The sequence below is a fragment of the Rousettus aegyptiacus genome, unplaced genomic scaffold (assembly GCF_014176215.1).
Source record: "Rousettus aegyptiacus isolate mRouAeg1 unplaced genomic scaffold, mRouAeg1.p scaffold_m13_p_10, whole genome shotgun sequence".
Taxonomy (NCBI): Eukaryota; Metazoa; Chordata; class Mammalia; order Chiroptera; family Pteropodidae; genus Rousettus; species Rousettus aegyptiacus.
The window spans coordinates 84,244,899-84,269,650 of NW_023416285.1; the positions used below are offsets into that span (position 1 = coordinate 84,244,899).

Here is a 24,752-nt window from a genome sequence, read left to right on the forward strand (position 1 = left end):
TATTCTTATGGGCAGGTCTGAGGTCTGTAATGTGCTCATAGAATGTCAGAAGCATGTTTTGTTACTTATAAAATGTAGCATTACTAACTGAGCTCCACGATCTCTTCTGATGTCTTTGGGAAGGAGTGTTAACTGTACTCCTTAGGATCCATTATTAACTATATTGACAGTTTATTTGAGTTTCTTTGGTAGTTATGTAAATATTCTAATTAATTGCATATTTTTAATTAACTTTTTGTACTGTTCAGTAAAATAACCTCAGGTATCTGAAATTGCCTTGAAGATATTTAAGAAATAGGAGTGGTGGTGGTGGTGGTGGTGGTGGTGGTGGTGGTGGTGATGAAGATGATGATGGCGTTTGTGGTGATGATGATGATGGTGATAAGGATGATGGTGGTGATGATGATAATGATGATGGCGATAAGGATGATGTTGGTGATTGTGATGATGATGATGATGATGATGGTGGTAATGTGATAATGATGATGGTGATAAGGATGATGGCGGTGATTGTGATGATCATGGTGGTGGTGGTGGTGGTAATGGTCATGATGGTAATGATCAGTAGCGGTGGTAGTGACAGTGCGGAGGTGGCAGTGGAAGCTAACTTACCGTGCGCCAGGCACTGTTATAAGACTTTTCATGGGTTAACTCATTAATCCTCACAACATCTTTTTGGGGTGAATATTATTATCATTTTCATTTTTTAGATGGGAAACAGGCACGAATGTTTACATAACTAGTAAGTGGCAGTGTGGAACTACAAACTCTGGCAATCTGGTTGTATGTAGAGTTCCTCTCAATTTCTACCATAATTTCTCGGAAGGTTCTTTACTCTCACATAATTCGTTCTTGAAAATGTTTAAGAAAGAACATTCTGTTTCCCTGAAAGTTAAGAAGCATTAAAAGATCCCTAATTCAACTTTCAGATACAGTTTTGGCTAACATAATATTAGCATTTCATACTTGTTCTTTCATTTTCTTCTTTATCTCTGTAATTGAACATGTCCTATTGGCTTAAGCCTGTTGAGCTTAAGAATAAAACATTATTGCTTTAATGTTTGCAGTTGATTTCCATCTTTGATTCAGTTATACTTTTCATACCTATGTATCTTATGACTGATATAACATTTTTTGGTATTGTTTTTCAGTTATTTTTATGAAACGATAAGGGTACTTATAGATATTTTCTAAAGATAAATGAAACATTGGCCTGGGAAAATAGTTGTACAGGCATCTTCATAACTGCTTTATTCATAAAAAAAATAACACTGGATTTGACCTAAATATTCATCAACATATCAATGGATAACTAAATTGTGGTACATCCATATAGTGTAATACACATAACGTCGTGGATCAGTCTCAGAAACATTTATTTTATTGGTGAAATCCATGTAACATAAAATTCATCATTTTAAGGGGAACGAGTCAATGGCATTTAGTACAGAATTAAAGGACGTGTATTAAATGTTATACATCTACCACCTCTGTCTAGTTCTAAAACATTTTCATCATCCCAGAAGGAAACTCATATTCAGTGAGCGGTCATTCGCTGTTCTCCCCTCCCCTAAGTCCTTGGCAACTACTCATCTCTGTTCTGTCCCTTTGGGCTTTCCTATTCCGGATATTTCATATAAATGGTATCATACAATAGTAACCTTTTTTTCATGGATGGCTTCTTCACTTAGTGTAATGTTTTGAGGTTTGTCGGTATGTGCCATATATTTCTATTTGTGGCTGAACAATATTCCATTGCGTGTATATACCATTTATTCATCTACTGATAGGCATATGGGCTTTTTCACCTTTTGGCTATTGTGATTAGTGCTGCCGTAATCATGCGTATACAAGTATTTGTTTGAGTTCTTGTTTTTAAATCTTTGGGGTATGTATCTAGGAGTGGAATTGCTGCATTATACAGTAATTCTGTGTAACATTTTGAGAAACTGCCAAACTCTTTTCCACAGCAGCTGTATACCGTTTTACATTCCCACCAGTGATGTTTGAGGGTCCCAATTTCTCCACATCCTCACCAATGCCTTTTAGTTTTTGTTTTTGTATGATAGTCCACACAGTGAGTGTGAAGTAGTATCTCATTGTGGTTTTGCTTTTTCATTTCCTTACTAATGTAGAGCATCTTTTAATCTGTTTGTTGGCCATTTGTGTATATTCTTTGGAGACATGTCTATTCAAATTTATTGCTCATTTTTAATTGGATTGTCTTTTTGCTTTTGAGTTGGACATGTTCTTCAAATATTCCGGATACTAGACTGTTATCAGAACTATGAATTGCATTTATTTTCTTTCATTTCATAGTTATATTTGAAAATTTTTGTCTATTGACACTTAAAGTAATTAATTATATTTGTTAATATTCCTAATTTATTTTGAAATTTATGTTTCTGTTTTATTTATTGTAATTCCTTTCTCTTGAGATAAAATAAGATATTGTCATTCTTTTAGTGGTTTTTCTAGAAATTATAATATGCAAGTTAATTGAAGTCTAATGCTAATTAATGTTTTTTTCTTCTCTGAAACAATATAAGGATCTTAGAACATGTTAACTCTGCCTGTCTCCCTCCTACGAACATGTCGATCTTTATATTATGTTGCAATTCTTTCACTTTTTATTTTCTGAAATTTCTTTGTTTTGCCCTCATTCTTGAAAGACACTCTTGCTGCTACAGGAATTCTAAGTTGATATTTTCTTCTAGTGTGTTGAAGATAATATTTCATTCTCTTTCGTCTTCTTGTTAGTAAAAAGTCATATTTTGATTTATTGGTTTTTTGAAAACAAGCTTTTAAAATATCTGTTAAGATTTTCTTTATATCTTTGGTGTTTGTCCATTTTGTAATCATGAGTCTAGATGAGAATTTATTTTTGTTTCTTATTTGGGATTCATTGAGCTTCTTGTGTCTGTGGATAAATGTCTATCACTCATTCTAGAAAATTTTCATCCAGCATCTCCTCACATATTATGTGTTCCTCTGTATCCCAGCGCTCTCTTTAATTCTTCTCTGTTCTCAATTAAACATATTTTAGATTTTCTTTTCTACTCTATTCCCATGGCTCCTAAATTCTCTATTTGGAGGGGAGAGGAGGCTACATTCTAGATATTTCTTCCAATATACTTCAGTAATTTTCTTCTTAACTATTTTAGAAATTTTGGTTATTAGAAATTCTTTAGGGCACTACACCAAACATGCTTGATCACTTCTTATAGTTTCCTCTTTATAATTTTTAGACTTATTTTTCAAATTTCTTCAAACATGATAGCAAGGTTGTTTTATAATTTGTCGGTAATTCCATTATTAGAAATATTTGTGGATTTGTTTCTCTTTTCTGTTGTTTTTCTTCTTGTTCTAGCTCAGAGTGGGTTTTTTTTTTTGCTGTGCATGTTTGAGTATTTTGTGTTTGTTGACCTTCAAAAACTTTTACTAGAAATTTGTTGAGATCCAGGATGAGAAAGCTGTTCTTTAAGTAGATTGGTATTTCTTTTTATCCAGAGCCAAGCTATTACTCGATTGGCGTACATATCTATGTCCAGTTTGGCTTATCACCATGTCTTGGAAATTGGTTTTCCCTTCTCCCCACTTACCCCCACCCCCTCTACTTTGCATAGTTTTGAGATAGAGCCTGGGTTATGAGTAAGTTACCTTACCCATAAGTGTGAGGAGAGTGTCCTAATAGACACCTAACTGGACAGGACTTGGGATTTTTCTTCTGTCTGCTAGGTGGAAGAGTCCTTAAAATGGAAGCTTATGCCTACTAGCCTGGACATATATTATATTATTGATACTACTAATGCTATTGATACTATTTTCTAGTAGCTGGCCTATATGTCATAAGCATTATGGTTCAAATATAAATTAAGCATTCCCTTATATGAGCTCAATTTGCCAGTACATTTATACTTCATTGGATGATTTGTTGCTCATGTGTTGTCTTATTAAAATACCTTGAAATAATTGATTATCAATGTAGTTATAATAAAATCTCCAAGTTATTTGTATTTTGCTATTACAGGCAATGTTTCCTAACGTAATAATGTATATGCTTATATACAAACACTCATATGCTTTATCCAAGATACTTTTCACAATTAGGGAGGATGCAATTAGACCCTTTGCCTAATTCTTCCCTGGAAACTCCCTACGTATATTTTGGAGTCATTTAATCTGAGCGATCGTTCATGCTACGAGGTAGACAAGTGAGACTTTCTGCCTCCTAAAATGTCCATTCCTGGGAGGCGGTGGCAGTAACACCAATCTGATACAGAGAAACAGAGAAATAAGAGAGCGATTTTCTCTCTCATCCAAAATTGTTCATTCCAATATGCAAATAAAATTTTCCTACATACCAGGACTACTCATTATGTTTATGAAAGAATAGTTTTTATGTGGTACCTAAGAACAGAGATCATTCAGGATGGAAACTGTCTTTTATTATTGAATTTTCAGTGCCTAGTAAGAACCTGGTACACAGTAGGAACTCAAATATTTGTTGAGCAAATGTATTGAATGAAGGGAGGTACCACCTCCTTAACTTGTCACTATTCCAAAATGACTGTTCCCAAAGCTGCAGAAGTTAGCGTGTTAGTATCTGTACCTCGAGAAAAAATTATTGTGTCTGCTGCTTTCTCCTTTTCTTTTACTTTTCTCCCATCAGTGACCTTCTAACAAAAAGTGGCAGTGACACTTTTTAAAATTAGAAACCTTATTTCACATAGCTGCTAAGTATAAGCAGGAACAACAATAACAAAAACAGGACATGGTTCCATAGTGTAGCGGTTAGCACGTCTGCTTTACATGCAGAAAGTCCTGGGTTCGCCTCCCAGTGGAACCACAGTCCATGGTCTATGGCCATGCCACCCTGAACAAGCCCGATATCTGATCTTGGAAGCTAAGCAGGGTCAGACCTGGTTAGTACTTGGATGGGAGACCACCTAGGAAGACCAGCTGCTGTAGGCGTAAATAATAATAAAACAATAAAAACATGGTAGTCCCAGACTTTGGTAGGAATTTCAGCATAATTTTTATAAAATAAACTGGTAAGGTGGTCATCTTCAATGACAGGCAAAAAAAGAAGAAATCTTCTTACTTCACTTAAAAAGTCCCAGGAAACCATATTAACAATCATCTAAAATGAAGGGGTTTTGATTGGATTAAATTTAGCATTGTCAGAAATCCAAGTTTCTGTAGTAGATTTAATACTTTGAAAGACACACTGCATGAAGTTACTTTGTCAGTCAAGAGAATAAATGCAATTTAAAAAAATCTCTGTAAGGGTTCTAACACCTTTAAGAAATATGAAATCTAGGATTTCGGAAAACTAAGTTGAGCTACTGAACAGATAGGGCTATACAGGCGAGAAAGTCGAGGAAGGGCCGTGGTTGGAGTATTAACATCCTAGACCGTCTCCTGGAAATAACTTCTCTACAGAAAATGTTGTAATTAGATGCTTCCGAATTGTCTTTCCCTGGCTGCTCCATAACTGAAAACCTTGACACAGACACCGCCTAGCTAGATAGTCCTCTTTTTTTTTTTCCTGATTGCTCTCCAGGTTGTCTGCATTCAAAAATGTGATTCTTTGTTCCAGGTAATAAAAAGTTCATTGCAATAGTTACAGCCTCTGCTTTCAAAGTTTAACTTTTTGTCTTTGGCGTAAAACCAGACTAGAAAGATTTGCATATGAATGCGAAATATGCTAAGTCTAGAAATGTATTTCCTGTCGTTTATTCATTCACTTAGCAAACATTTGTTGAGTCACGACCATGAGCCATTCACTAAAGCAATTCTCGGGAAGGGAGCAATATGGCCTCTGCCCTCACTTCCTTTAGATAGTTGTTCACATGTCACCGGTTAGAGAGGACTTCCTGGACCATTTGATCAAAATCGTGTTACAGCCCTGCCCTGCTTTTCACGCTTCCTTCCTTCTCCCTCTGCTTATTACTCTCCATAGCACTCATCGCCGTCTCTTACACTAACTGATTTCTTGTCGAACACTTTTCTGCCTCAGTTGGAATGTAGAGCAGGAAGTTGATTTTGTTTATTACTTTTTATTTAAAACCAAGAACAACTCCTAGCATGAATATATATGATCTAGGCTCTGGCTTCAAGAAGCTCCTACTCTGATGGAGGATGAACGTGTAAAACAATTTTGTAAGTGCAAAAATAGAGGCGTGTACAATTGTTACAGGATCACAGGAGAGGGACAGGTTCTCAGGTGGGATGTCCTTTGTGCCGTTGACAGATGAATAGGAATTTATCAGGAAGAAGGAAAAGCAGTAGTCCAGAACAGATTTCAGAGATGTTTAGAAGTTATGTTTGCCCAGATTTGGGGTAGGACTTAGGAATGGATTATATGTCACGGGTTAAGGATGACTTGTGCAGGATTATGCCCAGCCTTTCTGGCATGATTGAGTGGATAGGTGGAAGTACCTTAATTGAGGGATGGTGGAATCATCCACCCCTTTTCCCCGGAGATATGAGTTCAATTTGGGATAAGTTTCATTTCCGACACCTGTAGGTAGAGTGTTTAGTACTTAGTGGAAAATTTGGATGTGGAGCTCATAGGGAAAAGTGGGGCTTGAAATAGATCTGGAACTTATTATTATATATGTTATAATGAAGTCCTAGGGATAAATGAAACCACATACAGAGAGCATGGAGATGGATAGATAAGGCAGGACCCTAGCTAGAGAAGGCAACATCTAAGAGATGGTCAGTGAAAGAAGAATCAGAAAGGAAATCTGAGAATGTTTTGGAAGGTCTGAGTGTACCCAGGAGTTGGTGACTTGCTAATTAAGAGGTGTTAATTTAAAAGGGGTGTGGATAACCTGTCATTTTTCACAGAGATTTTATTAGGGTGGGGACTAAAAAGATACTGTTGGACCAGACCTGACAGGTAGCAAATTGATAAAGTTGCTAAGAAAACAGTTTCAGTAGAGTGGATGGAAGAGATATGGAAACCAAATATGAGTGGGCTGGAACATACATTAGAGCGGTGTACTTCAATGAGGATGGGAGTGGGATGGGTGAGCAATTTTGTCCCCTACGGGAAATTTATCAGTGTCTGGGGAACCCCGAATTAGAAGGGAAGAAACGAAGGTATGTGAGTATAGACTATTCTCCCAAGAAGTATGAAAATGAAAGGATGGTGAAGGAGAGATGGTAGCTATGTGGAAGGATAGGGAGAAATTTTATTCTCTTAAGTTGTGGAAACTTGTATGTCTGTGAGAGAACAGAGATTGACTGAGGTCTTACACAGGAGAAGAAATAATCTAGAGGATCAAGGTTTGAAGACAGCCGGTAACTAAATCCTCACCTGAGACAGGTAGGAGGAAGTACCGATAGGCAAACATTTTTTGAAAAAATTGAGGATACAGCAATTGAGATATAGTGAAATAAGACATGAAGGTTATCCAAATAGTTTGAGGAACTCGGAATGGAATAACAAGTTCGAGAAGGTTGTCAGAAGTTTGAAACTGCAACCTTGAGGGGGTGCGAATTAAAATAATAGCAAGAGACTTTAGAGAGGAATGCCCAGAGCTTGGCTGAACTGGGAAACTCTAAATCAGTGGGTTGCGCAGTTTTATCCTGCCGAAGTAGTGGGCCAAGAACAAGAGCAGGCGGAGTGTGGCTAGATTTTTCCACAGTTGGAGATTGGCGAACGGACTGCTTTGAAAGGTCAAGGGAGAAGGGAAGTTGAGATTGTCAGTGAATTTTGTTGAAATATTGATCCATGGATGATCTCAGTAAGAAAGTGATTTGGGAAGGGGACTGGTAGTCTCAGAGAACAGTGATGGCTAAGGCTCGACAGAGCCAAGGAGCAAGTGTAATGGTTTCAGTGGTGGAGTGATGGTAAGGCCAGAGAGAGAAGGATGGCTGCTGGTGAGGAGGGCACCGTTAAACAGATGTTTTCTAGGTTTGCAGAGAAATTAAAATCTAGCACCATAAGAATAACAAGACTTTGAATCTAGGTGCGATACATAGTTTGTGAAATTCCTGGAACTTTTGAGAGAGAAAATACTCCAGATACTCCAAATACTCCAGAAGGCAGATCCTGGGACTGTTTTGTTCATTGTAGGATAATGGACGCCTGGCACGTGGTTAGAACTCAGTAAATATTTGTTGAATGAATAAACACCCTTCCAGAGTCTTTCTTGCTGAGGTAGTTTATCATACCAGAATATTTGGTTCACGTCTGCCACCTAGTGGTATTGTCTTCAAATTACAGCCAAGTGGCAGCATTTTCCTTCTGCTACTTAGAGATTGATAGTACTGATCATTTGTAGAACGATGGGTCTGGTCTGTTCCTGACAGAAATCTCCGCGTTGGTTTGGGGCTGTTTTCCTGTTGGCATTTTCCGGGGCTGTAATTTGAACCAGTCAGCAGTACATATTTATTGAGCATCTACTGTATGCCAGGCACTGTTCCGCATGCTGGAGACTTTCACGCACTGTGTGTTCTTTTCACATATATGATCTCACTGAATTTGAATACAGAGGCCGAGCACTCCATTGAGAACCTAATTCAGGGTTCAGTTGTGATTTTGCGTGTCCAACCTCTCTACACTGATCAGTGTTTTTGGTGCTGTGTTCTCTACATCATGACATACTGTTTTTCCTTAATGTTGAGTCAGCTTTAGGAAGATGGAAGGTCGGATTGGGTTTATCGGCAGCTTATATTATCTACCTTGTGCAGAATACTACAGACTCTAGAAAACCATGCAAGGATTTTGTTGTTAGAAAAAGTAAAGTTCTTATTTGTTAACGGTGCAGTATTTGTAGTATTTATGAATAAATAGATATGGTATATGCGATTTGCTTTAAAATTTTTTAGGAAAAAGAGTAGTGCAAATAAAACAAGGTGACAGATTTATTATCATTATTTAAGTTGTATTCATGAGGGTTTATTCTGTGGTTTTTTTTTTCTTTGCTTTTGTGTATGCTGGATATTTTCCACAATGAAAAGTAAAAAAAAAAAAATTAGATGAGTGTGCATTGAAAAAAAGTTTATCATGATTAAGTTAGAACATGGTCTGCTTTTTATATTTAGCAGATTTTCATGTTTTATATTGTTCCATTGGATATTACTTGAAAATCAGATTGAGTAGAGAGATTGTATGTTTTTGCTTATAGTAGATATAATGTGATTGAAACCTTACAGGTGACATTCTACTAACATTGTAGAGATTATTGAAATTTTGGGTCTGAAGCTTATGATAATTGTTAAAGCTAAAGATTGGAGGCTTATGATTTTAAAGTACTAGCCATCGCTCTGGAAGGGAGAGCATCTAAAGTGGGAATTTGGGGAAAAGTCTAGATTAAATAAGCTGACACATATATGTATATTTTTTACTTAATGCTTCTGCCATTTACCATGGGAAAACAGTATCTAATAATCTGTCATACTAGTCTTCTTAAATTGGATTCTGCTTAATTGTTATATAGGATGTATTTATCATATGGATTTTTGATGTTAGGCAACGTTTCTCTATAAGGTTCTTAAGATAATTTTAGGTGCCATCAGCAAACTCGCCCCAAAATAAAAATTAGAAGCCCGTTTTCAACAATAAAAACAAATCGTTGTGAAACATTTCAGGCAAACAAAAATATAGGGGGAAAAATGTAACTTTCAAGTGAATTTGCCATCTATCTTTGTCATTTTAACATTTTAGCATCTTTCCCTTCACACAACACCCTCCTCCCCAACATCGATGATTCTGAGTCTGGTGATATGGTCAAGGCCCCGGTATACCGCTCTCCCCTATCCTCTTCCCCCAGAGGTAACCACGAGCCTGGATTTGGCGTGTATTACTCCTTCTGTTTGTATTTTGCTTTAGTGGATCCATAATTCCTAACTTCTCAGTAAATTCTTTTTCCTGTGGCAAGCTGATATCCATCAAAGACAAGTAAAGATCATTTTTCCATCATTCAGACTTTCCTTTGATATCTATTTCAGTCTCCATTATGGTTTTTTATTTTGGGTCTGAAAATAGATATTAATTTCAATAAGCTGTTTAATTGATTTTTAAAAAACAATTAACACCTAGATCTTTAATATTCTATTATGTGATGTGCTTCTTTTAGCTTTCCTCTTTTGTGGAGAGTATACTTTTTCCAAGGCTTTATATCGAAGCTCAGTTTCATTTCAATGGCTTTCTTTCTCTTGTGTAGAGAGATTTTGTTTTTACAACAAAGAAATCAATAAAAAGAATACTTAAAAAAATAACTCATGATAAAAGCAAAGGTAATTTGGTTTCATTAAAAATTTGTTTAACAGCATGTTTGGGAATGTTGAGAGAGAAAGGGGAAAAAAGCTTAATCTCAGTGACGGTTGTTATTTTTCCACTGCTTTGCTTTTGGGGGAAAATATGGGATAGTCTTTCTTTGTATAAAGTATATGTTTTTTCAGACTGTTATGTTTTTCTTGTCCCCAGAACTATGGAATTCCCTGACCCAGACTTGTCTGTCTTTCTGTGGATCTTCTTTACAGGGCCCTTTTTTAGTAATTAGTATAGCGCAAATTTTGTTATTTCTTAAAATAATATGTTTGCTTCGTACAGTTAATATTTTAAATTTTGAAATGGTTTAAATGTTGCAAGTGATTGAGTTTAGCATTCTCCAAAGAAGAGGGTCATCAGATTTCAATCATCCTTCAGTTAAGTTGGTATACTCTTTCAGCTAGTATTTTCATAGCATTTGTAGTATGGCAGTCACTGACCTTGATCATCCCTGATCTGTATGTAAACCTTCTGAAGGTTTATCATCAGACTGGCATAGTAACAAGTAACATTTATTAAATGCCTATTTGTATTATGCATTATATAAGGGTTTTAATGGATTATCTCTTTTGATCCTCACAACCACCTTGCGAGGGAGGAGTAAATAAATCATTTGTCTAAAATCACTTGGAGATAGGGTTGCCAGATGAAGTACAGGAAGCCTGATTAAATTTGAATTTCCGATAGACAGCTAACAATTCTTAATATAAGTATGTGCCAAATATTGCAAAATCTGGCCTACATGGAAAATAAATGGTAGAGCTGGCATTTTAAATCATGTAATCTGGTCATAGGGCCCAACCTGTTCACTACTGAATTATACTGGATACGGAGAATAAAAATCATGTCCAACAACTGGGTATTCATCCGATAGTTAGATGGCAGCCACTACCTATATATCGTTTTGTTTTTTTTTTACTCAAGCTGTTTTTCCCCCCAACTGATTGTATTTACCATAATGTAGAAATATGTGCATGTTTTTTGACTTCAAAGTGTAATATCAACTTTAAGTAAATTCACATATATGTTTTCTAGCTTCTTGTTTAAGTCTTTACTGATTGTGTATTAAATAGCACAACATGGCACTTTTTCTGGACTTGCTCATTTTAACCATTCTTATTCATGTCAGATCATTGTAGTTTTCCTTCTTTTTTTCAAATATAGAAAGGTTTGATTACGTGTGTGTGCTAAAAAGAAATATTTTTCTTTTAATGAGGTCAAGGAAATAACATGTGAATAAGGTGTTTAACTGTTCTTTGAAACATGTCTTGTGTGTTCTCAAAAAATTTATAAAAAATTACAAAACACAGATGCCGACTTGAAAGAGGCTTTTGCAAAGAATTGCCAGGGAAGCCACCTGGCTGTGCTACATGATCATGCAGGTCAGTAAGGAATCATTTTTCTTGGCGAATTGTGAGAATACAGGATTGGGCTCTAAGTTTTCATACAAAAACTGAAGACACAAGAGATATTAAATAACACACATTTTTAATTTGATACCATCGATTTCTAGTTCCAGCAGAATTGCAGACAGCAGATATTAAAAAAGAAGGTACTTAAAATTAATGAGCTAAGTGTTTAACTCAAGACTAGGAGTCAAGGAATATGGAAATTGAAGAGAAGGATATTTCTTAGTGCGCCTACCTATAATTAAAGGCATATCTATGAGAAATTTTTCTATTTCTAAAACTTTCTATTTTCTAGATATTGGATAATATCCAAATAGTAATAGCAAGTCAGAATTTTGAAGAAAGTCCAGAAAAGAAAGTTCGGAAACATCAGATAAAATAGGGCTTGTTCTAGGACTGGCCTGTATTTTTGTCTATTCCGTGTATGGTTTTTCTAGACTACTCATATGTTTTCAGGCATAGCATAGTGAGAGATTTGTCAATGGCAAAGTGTCATTTCTTACAAAGGCAGTCATTGCAAAATAGTATTTCTTTGATAGAATTTAAAACCTAATTATTTTGGACTGCATTTATTCTTTATGAGGGAAATTTTATACCAGAATTTTCAAAAGTCGCCGCATTGTTATTCAGTCAACTTTGTATTATTTTGTACAATTCATTAATGGTCCTTTACATTTTGTCTTTTTAAATATAAGTATGGTATAATCACCTCTGGGACACAGGAGACTGGAAGACATTAATAAGAAAAATATTTCTCCTCTTTTATTATATAAATCTTTCCATGCAAGCAACGATTTGATACAACTAAACTTATTAAACCCTCAAATCTCTAGCCAAGAGAAAATAGATGATCTTCCTAATGCCAATGGTTCTAAATACTGAGTCGGCCACAGAGAGACCTAGCCTGATTACCAGCTCGACTGGAATTAAGTATTGGCATCCTTTCAAATTAATTGTTAAGTGTGTTTGTCTACTGGTATTCAGTAAAGCTGGACAAACGAATAAATAGTTCAATTACTTTTGAAGCAACATGGAGCACTAGGTTTGGATTCAGACCTGGGTTCAAATCCCTACTTTACCTCTTTGCAAGTTACTTAGTCTCTGTTTCTTCCTCAGTTCAATGGTAATATTAGGACTGTAATGCCAATCTTGAAGGCTCTTTGTGAGAGTTGAAGTAGATAATAAATATATTTATTTGCTCATTGAATAATTACTTATTGCCTGCTCTGCCCAAGCATTGTTCTAGTGCTGTGGGTGTTGGGGAACGTGATAAAATTCCCACTCTTCATTTTAGTGGGAGAGAGTACAACCAACATGTAAGCAAATAAATATGCAATGTTCGGTAGTGAGTGATAACTTCTACGAAGGAAAATAAAGCCTGGCATATACAGAAAATTTTCCCCAGCTTTTTATAATTTTCAAAGTACAGTAAACACCTGTACACTGTTCATCTCGATTCAACAATTAACATGTTGCTGTCTGCCTTATCCATATGTGTGTGCGGGTGTGAGGGTATCTTGCTTTACTTCCCCCTCCCAAACCATTTGCAATTTAAGTTGCAGATATTATTATGATTAGTCCCTTAGTACTTTAGCAAACATCTCTCAAGAATTAGGACATTCTTCTACTAATATTTAATACTAAAACTAATATTAGTTTTCCTTTTCCTCCTAAATCTCGTGGAGAAAGCAATGTGGCTGTCTGTCATAGCTAATCAGAAGTGACAGAAGGATTCATTATATTTACATGTCATCTAAATGTAGAGAGAAGGCTGAAGTTACTGTGGAAAGACATCATTGTGTGTGTGTGTGTGTGTGTGTGTGTGTGTGTGTGTATGCATGTAATTAGGTTTATAGTATTTAAAATCGGATAAGAGCTATTTGGCAAGTGTTTTTATAACCTTTCAAAATTTAATTCTCAAAAACAAAAATATGACATTCATCCTCATTTAAGCAGTATGCAAGGAAGGGCAGAAGTACACATTTACTGAGGAATTATTTCAGTTACATGCTATGCTGAGTGCTTTAACATGTTATCTCATTTAGTCTTTGTAGAAACCCTTCAAGGATGTAAAAATATAGAATAATTATTGATATTATAGAAGAAAAAGTAATCATTTCTTTAAGTCAGAAAGTTTACTTAATTGCAACTGGACTATCAAAAGTGGCAAAGCAAGAATTTGAATTCGTATATACTGGCTTCTAAAACAAGCAATTTCCACTATACCCTGTTGCTTTTTTAATGGTAGGGTCAGCCATTCACTAATTAGGAAGAATTCTTTTAGAGTAAATAGCTTAATATGTAAGGGGAGCTACTAATACATATTCTTTTACCAGGAAACTTCTCTTTGGCCATCTTTGTGATATACCACAATAAGAATTCAGTTTCACATAGCAATAATTATGAACTCTTTATATTTGACACTGAATTATTTTCTGCTCTGCATTGCTATCTAACCAGTATTACTGCATTACTTCATATATGTATAGGCCTTATTTTCTCAATTATATTCTTCGTTGGGGTCAGGGCTGTGGTTCTCAAACTGGAGTGCATCGCAGTCATCTTCGAGTTTCTGGCTCAGTAGATCTGGGGTGAGGTCCACACATTTGCATTTCTAACACAGGCCCTGGTGATAGTAATGCTGCTGTTCCGGGGACCACACTCTAGGAACCGCTATCTGCCTAGTTGTCCCCCTTCAGTACGTATTATGGTGCTTACCACTTAGCTTAAACGTCCTCTTATCTGTGAATCTTTCCTTGACTTCTGTTTTACAGAAACGTAGTTGTTCTTGAGCGTTAGTGTATCTAGGGAAACTTGTCAACAAAGCACGATCTGATTGGATCGCGGAACACTGATTTTTAGCAAACACCTTAGATGTTTTCACAGATGATCCATGGACAGCGATATGCGAACTGTGTCTTATTCATCATCATAACTTAAAGCTTAGCACAATGCCGTGTTAAAAAGCGGAAGAGTGAGTACCGGCAGTGGGTAGTCTAGCTGTGTGACCTTGGGGAATTTAATTTCTCTGAGCTTCAGTTTCTTCTTTTTATGCAATGGTGGTAGTAGTACTTACTTGATATAGAAATTAGCTCTCAGCTATGTATAGTACTTAGTGTAGTCATTTATGTACCTGATGAACCTAGGAAATGGAAACTATTATTATTGTTGTGGTTGTTTTGTTATGAAAGAAGCAAAATAAATGTTCCAAAGAATGAAATCCCCTAAATTATGATTTTAGCATCGGAATTCAGGATGTTTTTAACACTTTGTTAAAAATCTTTACTTGTCTTGATTAAATATTATTTTACATTTTGGCATTTTAATAAACTATTATGAAGTAAAACTATGCCCTGGATTTTTTTTCTCCCACAGGAAAACAAAGGAGCCGCTTGGAACCCATGGATACCATATTCGTGAAGCAGGTTAAAGAAGGGGGACCTGCCTTTGAAGCTGGATTATGCACAGGTGCTAATATTACTCTTTAAATAACACCTTCTAATTCCTTTTTTACTTTCTTTTTATCTTCTTCCATATTTCATTTCTGTATTTTTTCCTTATCTGTCCTCAAGTATGTTTCTCCTTTTTCGTTCACATCTATTAATTGCTATTTTTGAGACCCAATTGGTTATATGTTTCTTGATACCCAAATGGATGGGTTTGAACAGAAATAGTTTAATGTAAACTATAAATTGTGAGTACATTAGGTTACCATTCAGCTAATGGAGTCTTGGAGGCCCTTTTAAAGAACCTATTTTGCATATATTTTATTTTGACAAAAGAAGCAAAATGGTGAAGATATTTATTGACATATTTGAAATAATCTTGGATCTTCAAATTCTGAAATTAACCTGATTTTCTAGAAGTGAATTAATTATTTGCACAATAACCAGTTGCTTGAGTCTTCAGGACAACACAAGCCCAGTCCATCTGTAAGTATCAGTGGATATAGCCTGATGGCTGTTTGTTTTAAAATATTTTGTGATTTGTGATTTTAATAAAAACTAAATAGAGATTTCATTTAGACAAATGCACATTCTAAAATAGTTATTGTTTTGTTTTTAAACGTGAAATAATTTAAAATGGGAATTAGTGAAAAACTATCTTTTATTGCTTTTGGAATAAAATGTTTTTTAGCTACAAATGTCTTTTCAGCTACAGATATTATTAAATATTTGTAGTGAGTGTTGTTGCTAAGATTTATTAGGATGCACCGTTAACTTAGTACCTCCCTTAATTAATTACCATTTTCATCATACTTAAAGTGACCCTAATTTCTGTATCATTAATGTGTATAACTGTATGTCAGTGTACATATGGAATTCCATTTTCTAGAATGCATCACCTGTCATGTTCTAAGCCTCACAAAGTTGGGAAGATGAAATGGAGATACTGTGCGATAAGCACGTAAAAAGGGCGTTTTTTTCCCCCTATATTCCTCTTCCCCTGTCCTTTCTCTCCCAATCTTTCCCTTTCTCCTTCCCTGAGTTTTTCTGAGTAATCCAAATGTCCTTCTCCCCATTAAAATGAAGAACAAGTTTATATGTATAAAATTAAAACCGTGTACATACCCATATTTAAGTTTGGTCACGTAGCGTTAATCAATAAACTAAATGGATTGGGAGAATACCGCACGGCTGTTAGCTGGACTAAAATTAAAGGATACTGAGGTAGTAAGACAATCGGTTATTTAAGCCTGTTGAATAATGCTTATCACAAATGACAAGGGAAACAGGAAAACTAGTAGTTCTACAACTGAGAAAACAGCCAGTAGGGGCATAGATAGTATAGTAGAGCTGTGGCCGCTTGGTGACTGTACCTTTTGAGTTGTCTAAATTCATAGGTGACTAGAACTCTTATTTAAAACATCACTTTATTCCGTAAGAAACTAGATGTACTAAAATTATATTCATTTTATAAAAGATACTTTAAAAAATAATGAGCAATGATACACATTAAAAAATAAGGATATTACTCGAGACATTATTTCAAAAGGATCCAGAAGTGACTTTCTTTATGAATTCCTCATGTGATTTTTTTTTTTTATTATTCCTCTCTGAAGGTGACCGAATTATAAAAGTCAACGGAGAAAGTGTTATTGGAAAGACCTATTCCCAAGTAATTGCTTTAATTCAAAACAGGTAAGATTCTTGAAACATGATTAATTTTGGCCAAAGATGGGTTTTACAAATCAATGGAGCAAGTAGATTTAATACAATATCGTATTCCTGTAGAGAATTGATGCGACCTGGAGATGTGGAACTTTGTCTTAAAGGGGATAACACATTTGAGGGTTGCCAAGAAGAAACTCCTGAGGATAGTGCAGTTGGTGGCTTTGCTTTGACAAATTCATCAGATTTGTGATTAAAATCCTTTAGCGTCTAAAAGGCACACATTTTAGGTTTTCTGTAAGTTTCCTACTTTGATTCGAAGTGACAAATAATACTTTGTTTATAGTATATAAATAAATGCATATATAATTGATTTTAAAACCTCTTACTAAAATAAAGTATCTTTAAATGATATTCTTGGCTCAAAATTATTCATTTGTTTTAACCAAAATGGCAAGAGATTGTCTTTTAATCTGTTTGTCTGCCTACATTGTACAGAATGATAGAATTTTGAGTTCTAACAGTAAATATTTATAGAGTGACTATCTATGGGACCTCAAAGATAATTTAGTCCTACTCTTTCTCTCTACAGCAAACCTAGACAATTTACTAAAATTACAAATAAAGACATCGAAAGCCAAAGAGGTTACCATATTGAATATCTTTCAAGAGCAGGCATGAATCTGGGGTTCAATTTCCAGATCAGCACTATTGTGGGATGTTCTTTCTAGATTCAGATATAGTAACTTTTAGACTATCTGTAGCATTATATTAGCTATACCCACCTACAATTAAATTGAAGTTTTTATTTTCTGAAGATCTTTATCAAGCTTCTGTACATCTAAAGCAGTCATCCTGACCTCATACATTGTTGTTTTTACAATTAAACGTGATGCGTTCATGATGTTTCAATCTCAGAGTGTTCTCTGTACTGTTTTGATATTTAATGACATTTTTAGAGAAAGCAAATTTTAAAGCTAGCCTCTAATGTTGGTTTCTAGGCATTCTTTACAGTGATACTAATTGATTTTAAAGTATGAGGAGACTTAGGAACTGGTAGAACGTTTCAAGCTTCTGCTGAGGCCGTGGGGTGACCCACCCAAATTCCAAATTTTCTTTTCCTTAAAATCATTTAAATCATTGTAAATATACCAATATGGTTTTTAACCTGTAATTTAAGGATTTTTAGTATGTCTGTTAATATCTCTTTAAAAATATTTTACAGTATTTCGGGAAATAACTTATTCTTTGTTTTCCTAAACATCTATGTTAATTTTTTTGTTACTGGTGCCATTCATCTTTCAGAGTAATAACATTTTGGAGTGACAGTCTTAGTTTTTCAACCAATAAAGCAGTTTGAAAAATAAATAAATACTGTTTTTCCTGATCTTATTTTCTTTTAAAAAATTGTGTTCCTTTTGTCTGCAGTTGGTAGCAAATGGATAATGCAGCACAAAGCCATTGAGATTCTGCAGTGTATTAGTGTAAAAATGTATCCTTGCAGAAGAATTTATCTAAACATCAGTATGTATTTTCTACCAACTCTAAATACAAGTACCTGCGTATTTTACTACTTAAATTTATTCGAACCTGTGGTTCTTATTGGTTTTCTATTCACTCAGCATTTATAAACCCCAAAATAAGGGTTAAGATCTATCAAAAAGAGACACCAGTGAATTAGATTTTTTTCTTTTTTTTTGTTGCTTGTTTGATTGTTTCTTAATCTCTTGATCGTATTGGGGTTGGGAGACTCTCTGATATTAGTAGGTTAGATATTGAAGCACTCCATGGGCCAGCACAATGGTCCTTGCCTTATCTAAATGGAATTCCAGATCACAGAACTCAGTATAATTTCTCCCTTTGGACTTTTTAACCTAGAGGAACTACTCTATCATTTTGAACAAGAAAATAAAATGAGACTCTGAGCTGTGCCTGTAAAGGCTCTAAAATTAAATTGTAGAGAGGAAAGCATATACAGAAGTCGAAATGCCATATGGTTTTTAATTAAATAAGGAGTCATGTTGATAGTTGTGATGGTGGACTCTATTTCCTTCACTTCTGAGGCCAAGAGGGATATTTCAAAATTAGGCTAATTAATATTGCTTCAAATGTTAAATATGAGGGTTCCTTGTTTTTTTCACTTTTAACTTGATAGTGAGAATATGTGGTAAAATTTGTTGTAATTTGTTCTGTGATTTTAAGTAAAATAATAACTAATTATATACTGATGAGTTTTGTTCCAGGACTATTTAATATAAATAATATACTTTATTTCTAAATTAAATTATGTTTCTAAATTATAAGAAGAGTTGGCTGATGATGAATAGCTCAAACATATGGCGAGGAGCCCCCTTTCATACATAATTAGCTTAAGTATATATAAAAGGGACTTCTTTTCACTTTAATGATTTGAATATTAAAAATAGAGACTTAAAAAAATAAAAAGTAAACTCTTAAGCAATTTAAGAAATGCTTTTGAGTTGACTATTTTTCCTTTATGCCTTTCTAATACATTTCTACCTCCCCTAAAATAGTATGTATATATGTTCAATTTCAGTGATACAACATTGGAGCTTAGTGTTATGCCCAAAGATGAAGACATTCTCCAAGTGGTAAGTTTTATTCAAATACAAATTGTTTTTTAGTCATGAGTGTTAATAAAAATTATTTAAAGATGGAGGTGGATTATATTTTTAAAAATTCTAGGGAAAAAAACAAACTCTTTGGTTTATTTCACAGAGTCTGGAATTCCCCACATTTAACAACAACAACAACAAAAAGTAAAAGACCATTCATTGCCAATTTTTTGCAATTAAGTGATTTGATAATGTTTTATTGATTTTACTGTGAACTCTTATTGTTGTCATTTGCAATGAGATCCCTAGAGTTTACTCCAGTATTGTTTTTTAGGTAGTCATTTGACCAAAAGCCAAAAAGTTCAGGGTGATAGGTCATATCCCCAAGAATTAGAATCTTTTTTTTAATATGAGGAAGTTTATGAAAGCCATTTTTTAATTTTTCAACAAGTGTTACTATTTGTAAATTAACTTACCAAGCAGCTTTCTTAACAATAACAATTCATTCTGATAGTAGAAATAGGCGCGGTGAATGGAGTCTACAACTTAAGGGAAAAACATGTGAAGGTCTTAGGAAACGAAACTGTATTTTTGAAAACTTTAGCATTTAGCCTAAATTATTTTTCTCATTTTTAGAAAGAAATTGAATGGAATACTTACATCCTTTATTAAGCTTAAATATTACTGAAAGTAAAAAGCTGATAAAATATATAAATTTCATTGAAAAAATTAATAGTTTCCTCCAATTAACTCTGCAATTTAGGAGAATAAAACAGCCTGAGAAAACTATGTAAGTTACACACTAAAAGCTAACAATTAGATCTAGGAAATGGCAGTGGCAACTAGAGTTTGTGTTTTGTTTTTGTTTTTTTTTTTTTAATTCCTCTTAGTAAATAGTTTTGTTTTGTTTTTATTCAAGAAATAAGGTAGATGGAGTAAAAGGGGTCAAATATGTGATGACAGAAAGAAATCTATGGGAGGGGAACACACAATGCACTATATATATGCCTTACTGTTAAATTGTATACCTGAAACTTACTGGATTTCGTTAACCAATGCCACAAAAATAAAATAAAATAAAATAAGATAAAATAAAAAATAAATATAGGGAACTTATGGAATCTTGTGATGAGAATGGAAATGGTAAAGTAATGTTTTTTATTTGTAAGACATTAATTTGAATTTAGCTCAACAAAAGTCCTAAAGAATCTTCAATAAACTTTTTTTTTTTTTTTTTTTACAAAAATATCACTAAAGCTGGTTCTAATGATTCAACTCATTCCCTGACAAGTAAAATATAATTAACTGAAGTCCATGAAGTAAGTTCAACCTTGTGTTTTCAAGGTGTGTTGATTTTATTTGAGAGTGGCTTTTTACTGATAACAGATCACCCACCCTAGGTACACTGTCCTGTTGGGTTTGGGGATGCTTAGTAAGGAAGGTGCAACTGTCCGTGGTAATTTTCCTGGGCATGTAGAGCTAGCGGTAGGATTCCCGCAGATTGGGGGAGTAGCAGATGTAACCATCGAAGGTGATAGAAGTCACCAGATTAGAAATAAATAGGAGGCTTCCTGTAGTGTTTCACTTCTTCAAAGGACTAGATGATGCCTAGATGGTAGGAAAAGCTTCGCCTTGAATTCTCCTTGCAATCTGATGACTCAACGACAGAATGCACTTCCAGAATAAAGCTGTTTTCTCATCCTCAGTCGATGCTTTCCTTGCCAAAGTGAACGTACTGGTTGGACGCTATTTTGAACAGAGCTCATTTCACAGAATGGCTGGCATTGTACTAAATGCCTAGGGAAGGAAGCAAACGCAGAATTGCCATCATAGCCTGCTGAGTGGTTGATGACGAGTAGCAGCAGTGGAAGGAACAATTTTCTAATGATGTGATCAGTGGGAAATTGGGTTAATTAGCCTGTCTTGTTATATTGTATTTAAGATAAATATATTTAAAGTAAAGGTAAAATACAAAGTGTCGCAAACGTGGGAAATTGGTTCACTAGAGCGACATGAGCACACAGAGCTTCGTGGATCATCAGTAAAGGGTTCTGTTATGTTGTAACAGGAAATTCATTTTTAAAACATATTATTTGAATTATTTTAATTATAAGAAATTAAAAGCTCAGACCAATCATGATAAAAAAAAAAAAACTTCGACTTTTAAGCTCAGCTTTCATTCATATTTGGATGTGCTATAGTTTATTAGGAAATCAGAGGAGTTTATATAATTAATCCACACTTTGCATTGTTCCCTAAAGGACATTAGGACATGGCAATTTCTTTTAATGTATAATTGTTTTTAGCTGGACTATGTCCAAGTGTCATTTTTTAAAGCTATTATTTAAAAAAAAAAAGAGAGAGAGAGAGAACCTGGGATTTAAAAAAAAAAAAAACAGATTCTTGAGGTAAAATGTTCTATAATGGGTTTTCAGAAGTATTATGTTGGTCTTAAATCTGTTACCCAAAATATAGCCCTTTAAAGGTATATTTGTCCCTGTGAGGTTGAATATTTATTGTAAAGAAAATGGTAAACATGAACATTTTTACAGCCTCTGTAAACATTATTTGCCCAAGAGAGAGCCTGTCATAGTTGGTATATGTTTGCCCAGCAACAGCAGGTTGGGTGTCCATGGAATGTTGTTCCTGAAATGATGTATGGACCAAATTTGCTCAGCTCATCTTCGAGAGGTGGCATAGAAAATTTAATTCGATTTAAAACTTAACTCATGTAAGAGCAGGTATATAAAAATAAATTTAATAATTTACAAATTGCAGTGATAGAAGGTTTAAAAACATGAAGTAAAATTAAGTATAATTCATTGTTATTAAACTAGGGCTGGTCACGGTACTCCAGTACTTGTTAGCCTCATTTTTCAAATCAACATATATTTTCTAGATTAAGAACATGAATAGTATCGCATTCATTTTAGTCACTTTGACAGTATTCTATAGTGATATTTTAGACTGTGATATCTTAGGTTTGTATTTGTAAGGTGTAATTACAAAATACAAAGCATTTCCTGTTTCATTTTAAAGAAAACCAAAATGGTTTTGTTACCTTCTCAAATGTCTTGTGTATGAATGAAGTAGCCACCACCCATCAAATTGCCTGAACAGTGACGTTGGTTGAAGAAAATACGTTCTTGCATGAACCGATGCTAGGAGAACTCAGTGGATGCCTCGAGATATTTTGTTAAGCATTTGGCTCAGTGGACTCAAAATTATATTTTAAGTTGATCGATTCTGATGGCTGTGGAGATAGTTGGGTGCGTCTGTCTGACCAGGGCGTTTCGCGCCTACTTGTTGCTGGTTTGGGTGAAACACAGCAAGGCCAGCTGCTTTTGTCATGTGACGGGGAAGAAAGCGATGGCACATGGATTTGAACCCAGGCAGGTCAGAGACTAGCGCCCGTTTCCTAAGCTAAACCTGGTTGCATGCTGCTGATGGGTACCGGAGAGGAGTTAGCGAGCGTGCTTACCACAGTCTCACTGCTGCTCTGTTTAGAGCTGTTACTGGAACTCATATCTCTGGGCTCTGAGTCTGGTGCTCCTTTTGTCACTCCGTGAAGATGTGATATAAATTGAGAAATGTAATTTGACCCAAGTTTTTCTTTAAATTTATTAGAATTGCTTTCATAATAATCATTTAATATGTTTCATAATCAGTAGAATAGTCCATTGAAAATGAGATCTCCATTTGTCAACTGTGGGTCAAGATGGTCTAGAGTAAGGGAAGCCGGAGTTGGAATTCTGGAGGGATTCTTCCTTATTTGTCAAGTTTGTAGCAGATTTTAAAAACCTGTTTTTAAATAATGATAAGCTAGTAGTACATGCTTCGTAGAAAAGTTTTAAATAATTTAGAACGTTGTAAAATTTTCACACCCCACTGTGGCGTGGTTAGCATGTACTTTGCTGTACAAGCAGACATATAGTTATTTTGGCTTTTATCATAGGTAATGGCATTAAATTAATAAGTCAGGCTGTCAAAGTGAAATGGTAGGCAGGAATTTTAATCTTCCCAGCAGGATTTTTTTGTTTTGTTTGTTTTTACCATTTATTAGACAGTATAAGTATCATAGGCATGGCAATATTGATTTTGATAACAACTCTACTAAAACTGAACTGAAGTATCACTTTAGGATCATTTCGATACTATTGGGCACTGTACATATAGTCAAGATCTAGATTGTTAATATTAAATAATACATTTTTATTTATTAAAACAGTGATAAATCATACTGTGATTTCTCAATGAAATACTTGGTATGTTTTGACCAAGCCCTCAAGGGAAAGCCTGCCAGCCACAGCTGTGAGCAAGTTATAGGGTTTTCATTTCTTTTTCCAGATATAAAAACCTTATCAATGAGCTCCATGTCCACATCAAAGAGTTATTGCATATTGTAATCCATTCCAGATGATTCACCTAATGTTCACCCAAGTCCTGATGAATATTTTCTCCCTTGAAGGAGTCTCAAGCATTCCTTAGCAGGTTTGTTTTCTAGGGAAACACTTAGCAAGCATCATGGGAGAAGAGGATTCTTTAAAATGCATAATGCCTGTTCTGATTTATTTCCCCAAATTACCTCTGAAGCCAATCTATGTCCGTACCATACCTCTCAGAATAGTCATTAAAGTTCCAGAATTATTCCTAGGTATGTCTATGACTTACCTAGAACACATAATAAGCTACAGTGGACTTAGGACTCTGCTAATTTCACCACAGATGTTAAGTGAATGGTATTAGTTCTCTATATGAGAATGAGGAACTTTTAGATGATAGATGGATAGATAGATAGATAGATAGATAGATAGATAGATAGATAGATAGATGATAGATAAACAAGCATTTTTAGTGTTCATGAACTGAGAGAATGTGTGAAGTAATTCAGTAATACTCTTGGATGAATTCACGTTTTATTCATCAAAATTGCATCTGCTTACATTGCACAATAATTCTGTATATGTAAGAGTTCTCTTAGTCTACTGTTAATGCATGGTGCATGTGAATATTTTTAGGGACCTCTGCCCATAACTTTACTTGGAAGTGGGGACTCATGAATATAGACTATTTAAAATTTAGGGTTACTATATAGGAATCTTAGAGATGTCTAAAGTACGTGAAGTATTTTTGAGTTCTACAATGTACAGTAATGTAGTAGAGGTCTTGAGAAGTTAAGGAACTTCCCAGCCAGGCTTATCCTAGGTCACTGACCACAGAGACCACGCCCCTCTTCCTCTTTTCAGGCAAAACCTGATAAATACCTGATATGCACAGACCTACTGTAGGAAATACTGTGTCAGAGTTTACTCGTCCAGACAGTTTTCCTTTCATGGAAAAGTATTGGTGTGAATATAATCAGAAT

The 24,752-nt window shown here is 34.8% G+C and overlaps 1 protein-coding gene across 6 annotated transcripts in view; it reads left to right on the forward strand.

Annotated features, from left to right (window-relative positions):
* Positions 1 to 24,752, forward strand: part of ARHGAP21 (Rho GTPase activating protein 21) — a 114,736-nt gene that overhangs the window by 52,052 nt on the left and 37,932 nt on the right. For all 6 annotated transcript variants that reach the window (XM_036228114.1, XM_036228115.1, XM_036228117.1 and 3 more), the window contains exons 5-7: positions 15,076 to 15,168; positions 16,763 to 16,841; positions 19,369 to 19,423. In XM_036228114.1, the coding sequence (XP_036084007.1) occupies positions 15,076 to 15,168; positions 16,763 to 16,841; positions 19,369 to 19,423 (227 nt within the window). The remainder of the gene's footprint in view (positions 1 to 15,075; positions 15,169 to 16,762; positions 16,842 to 19,368; positions 19,424 to 24,752) is intronic.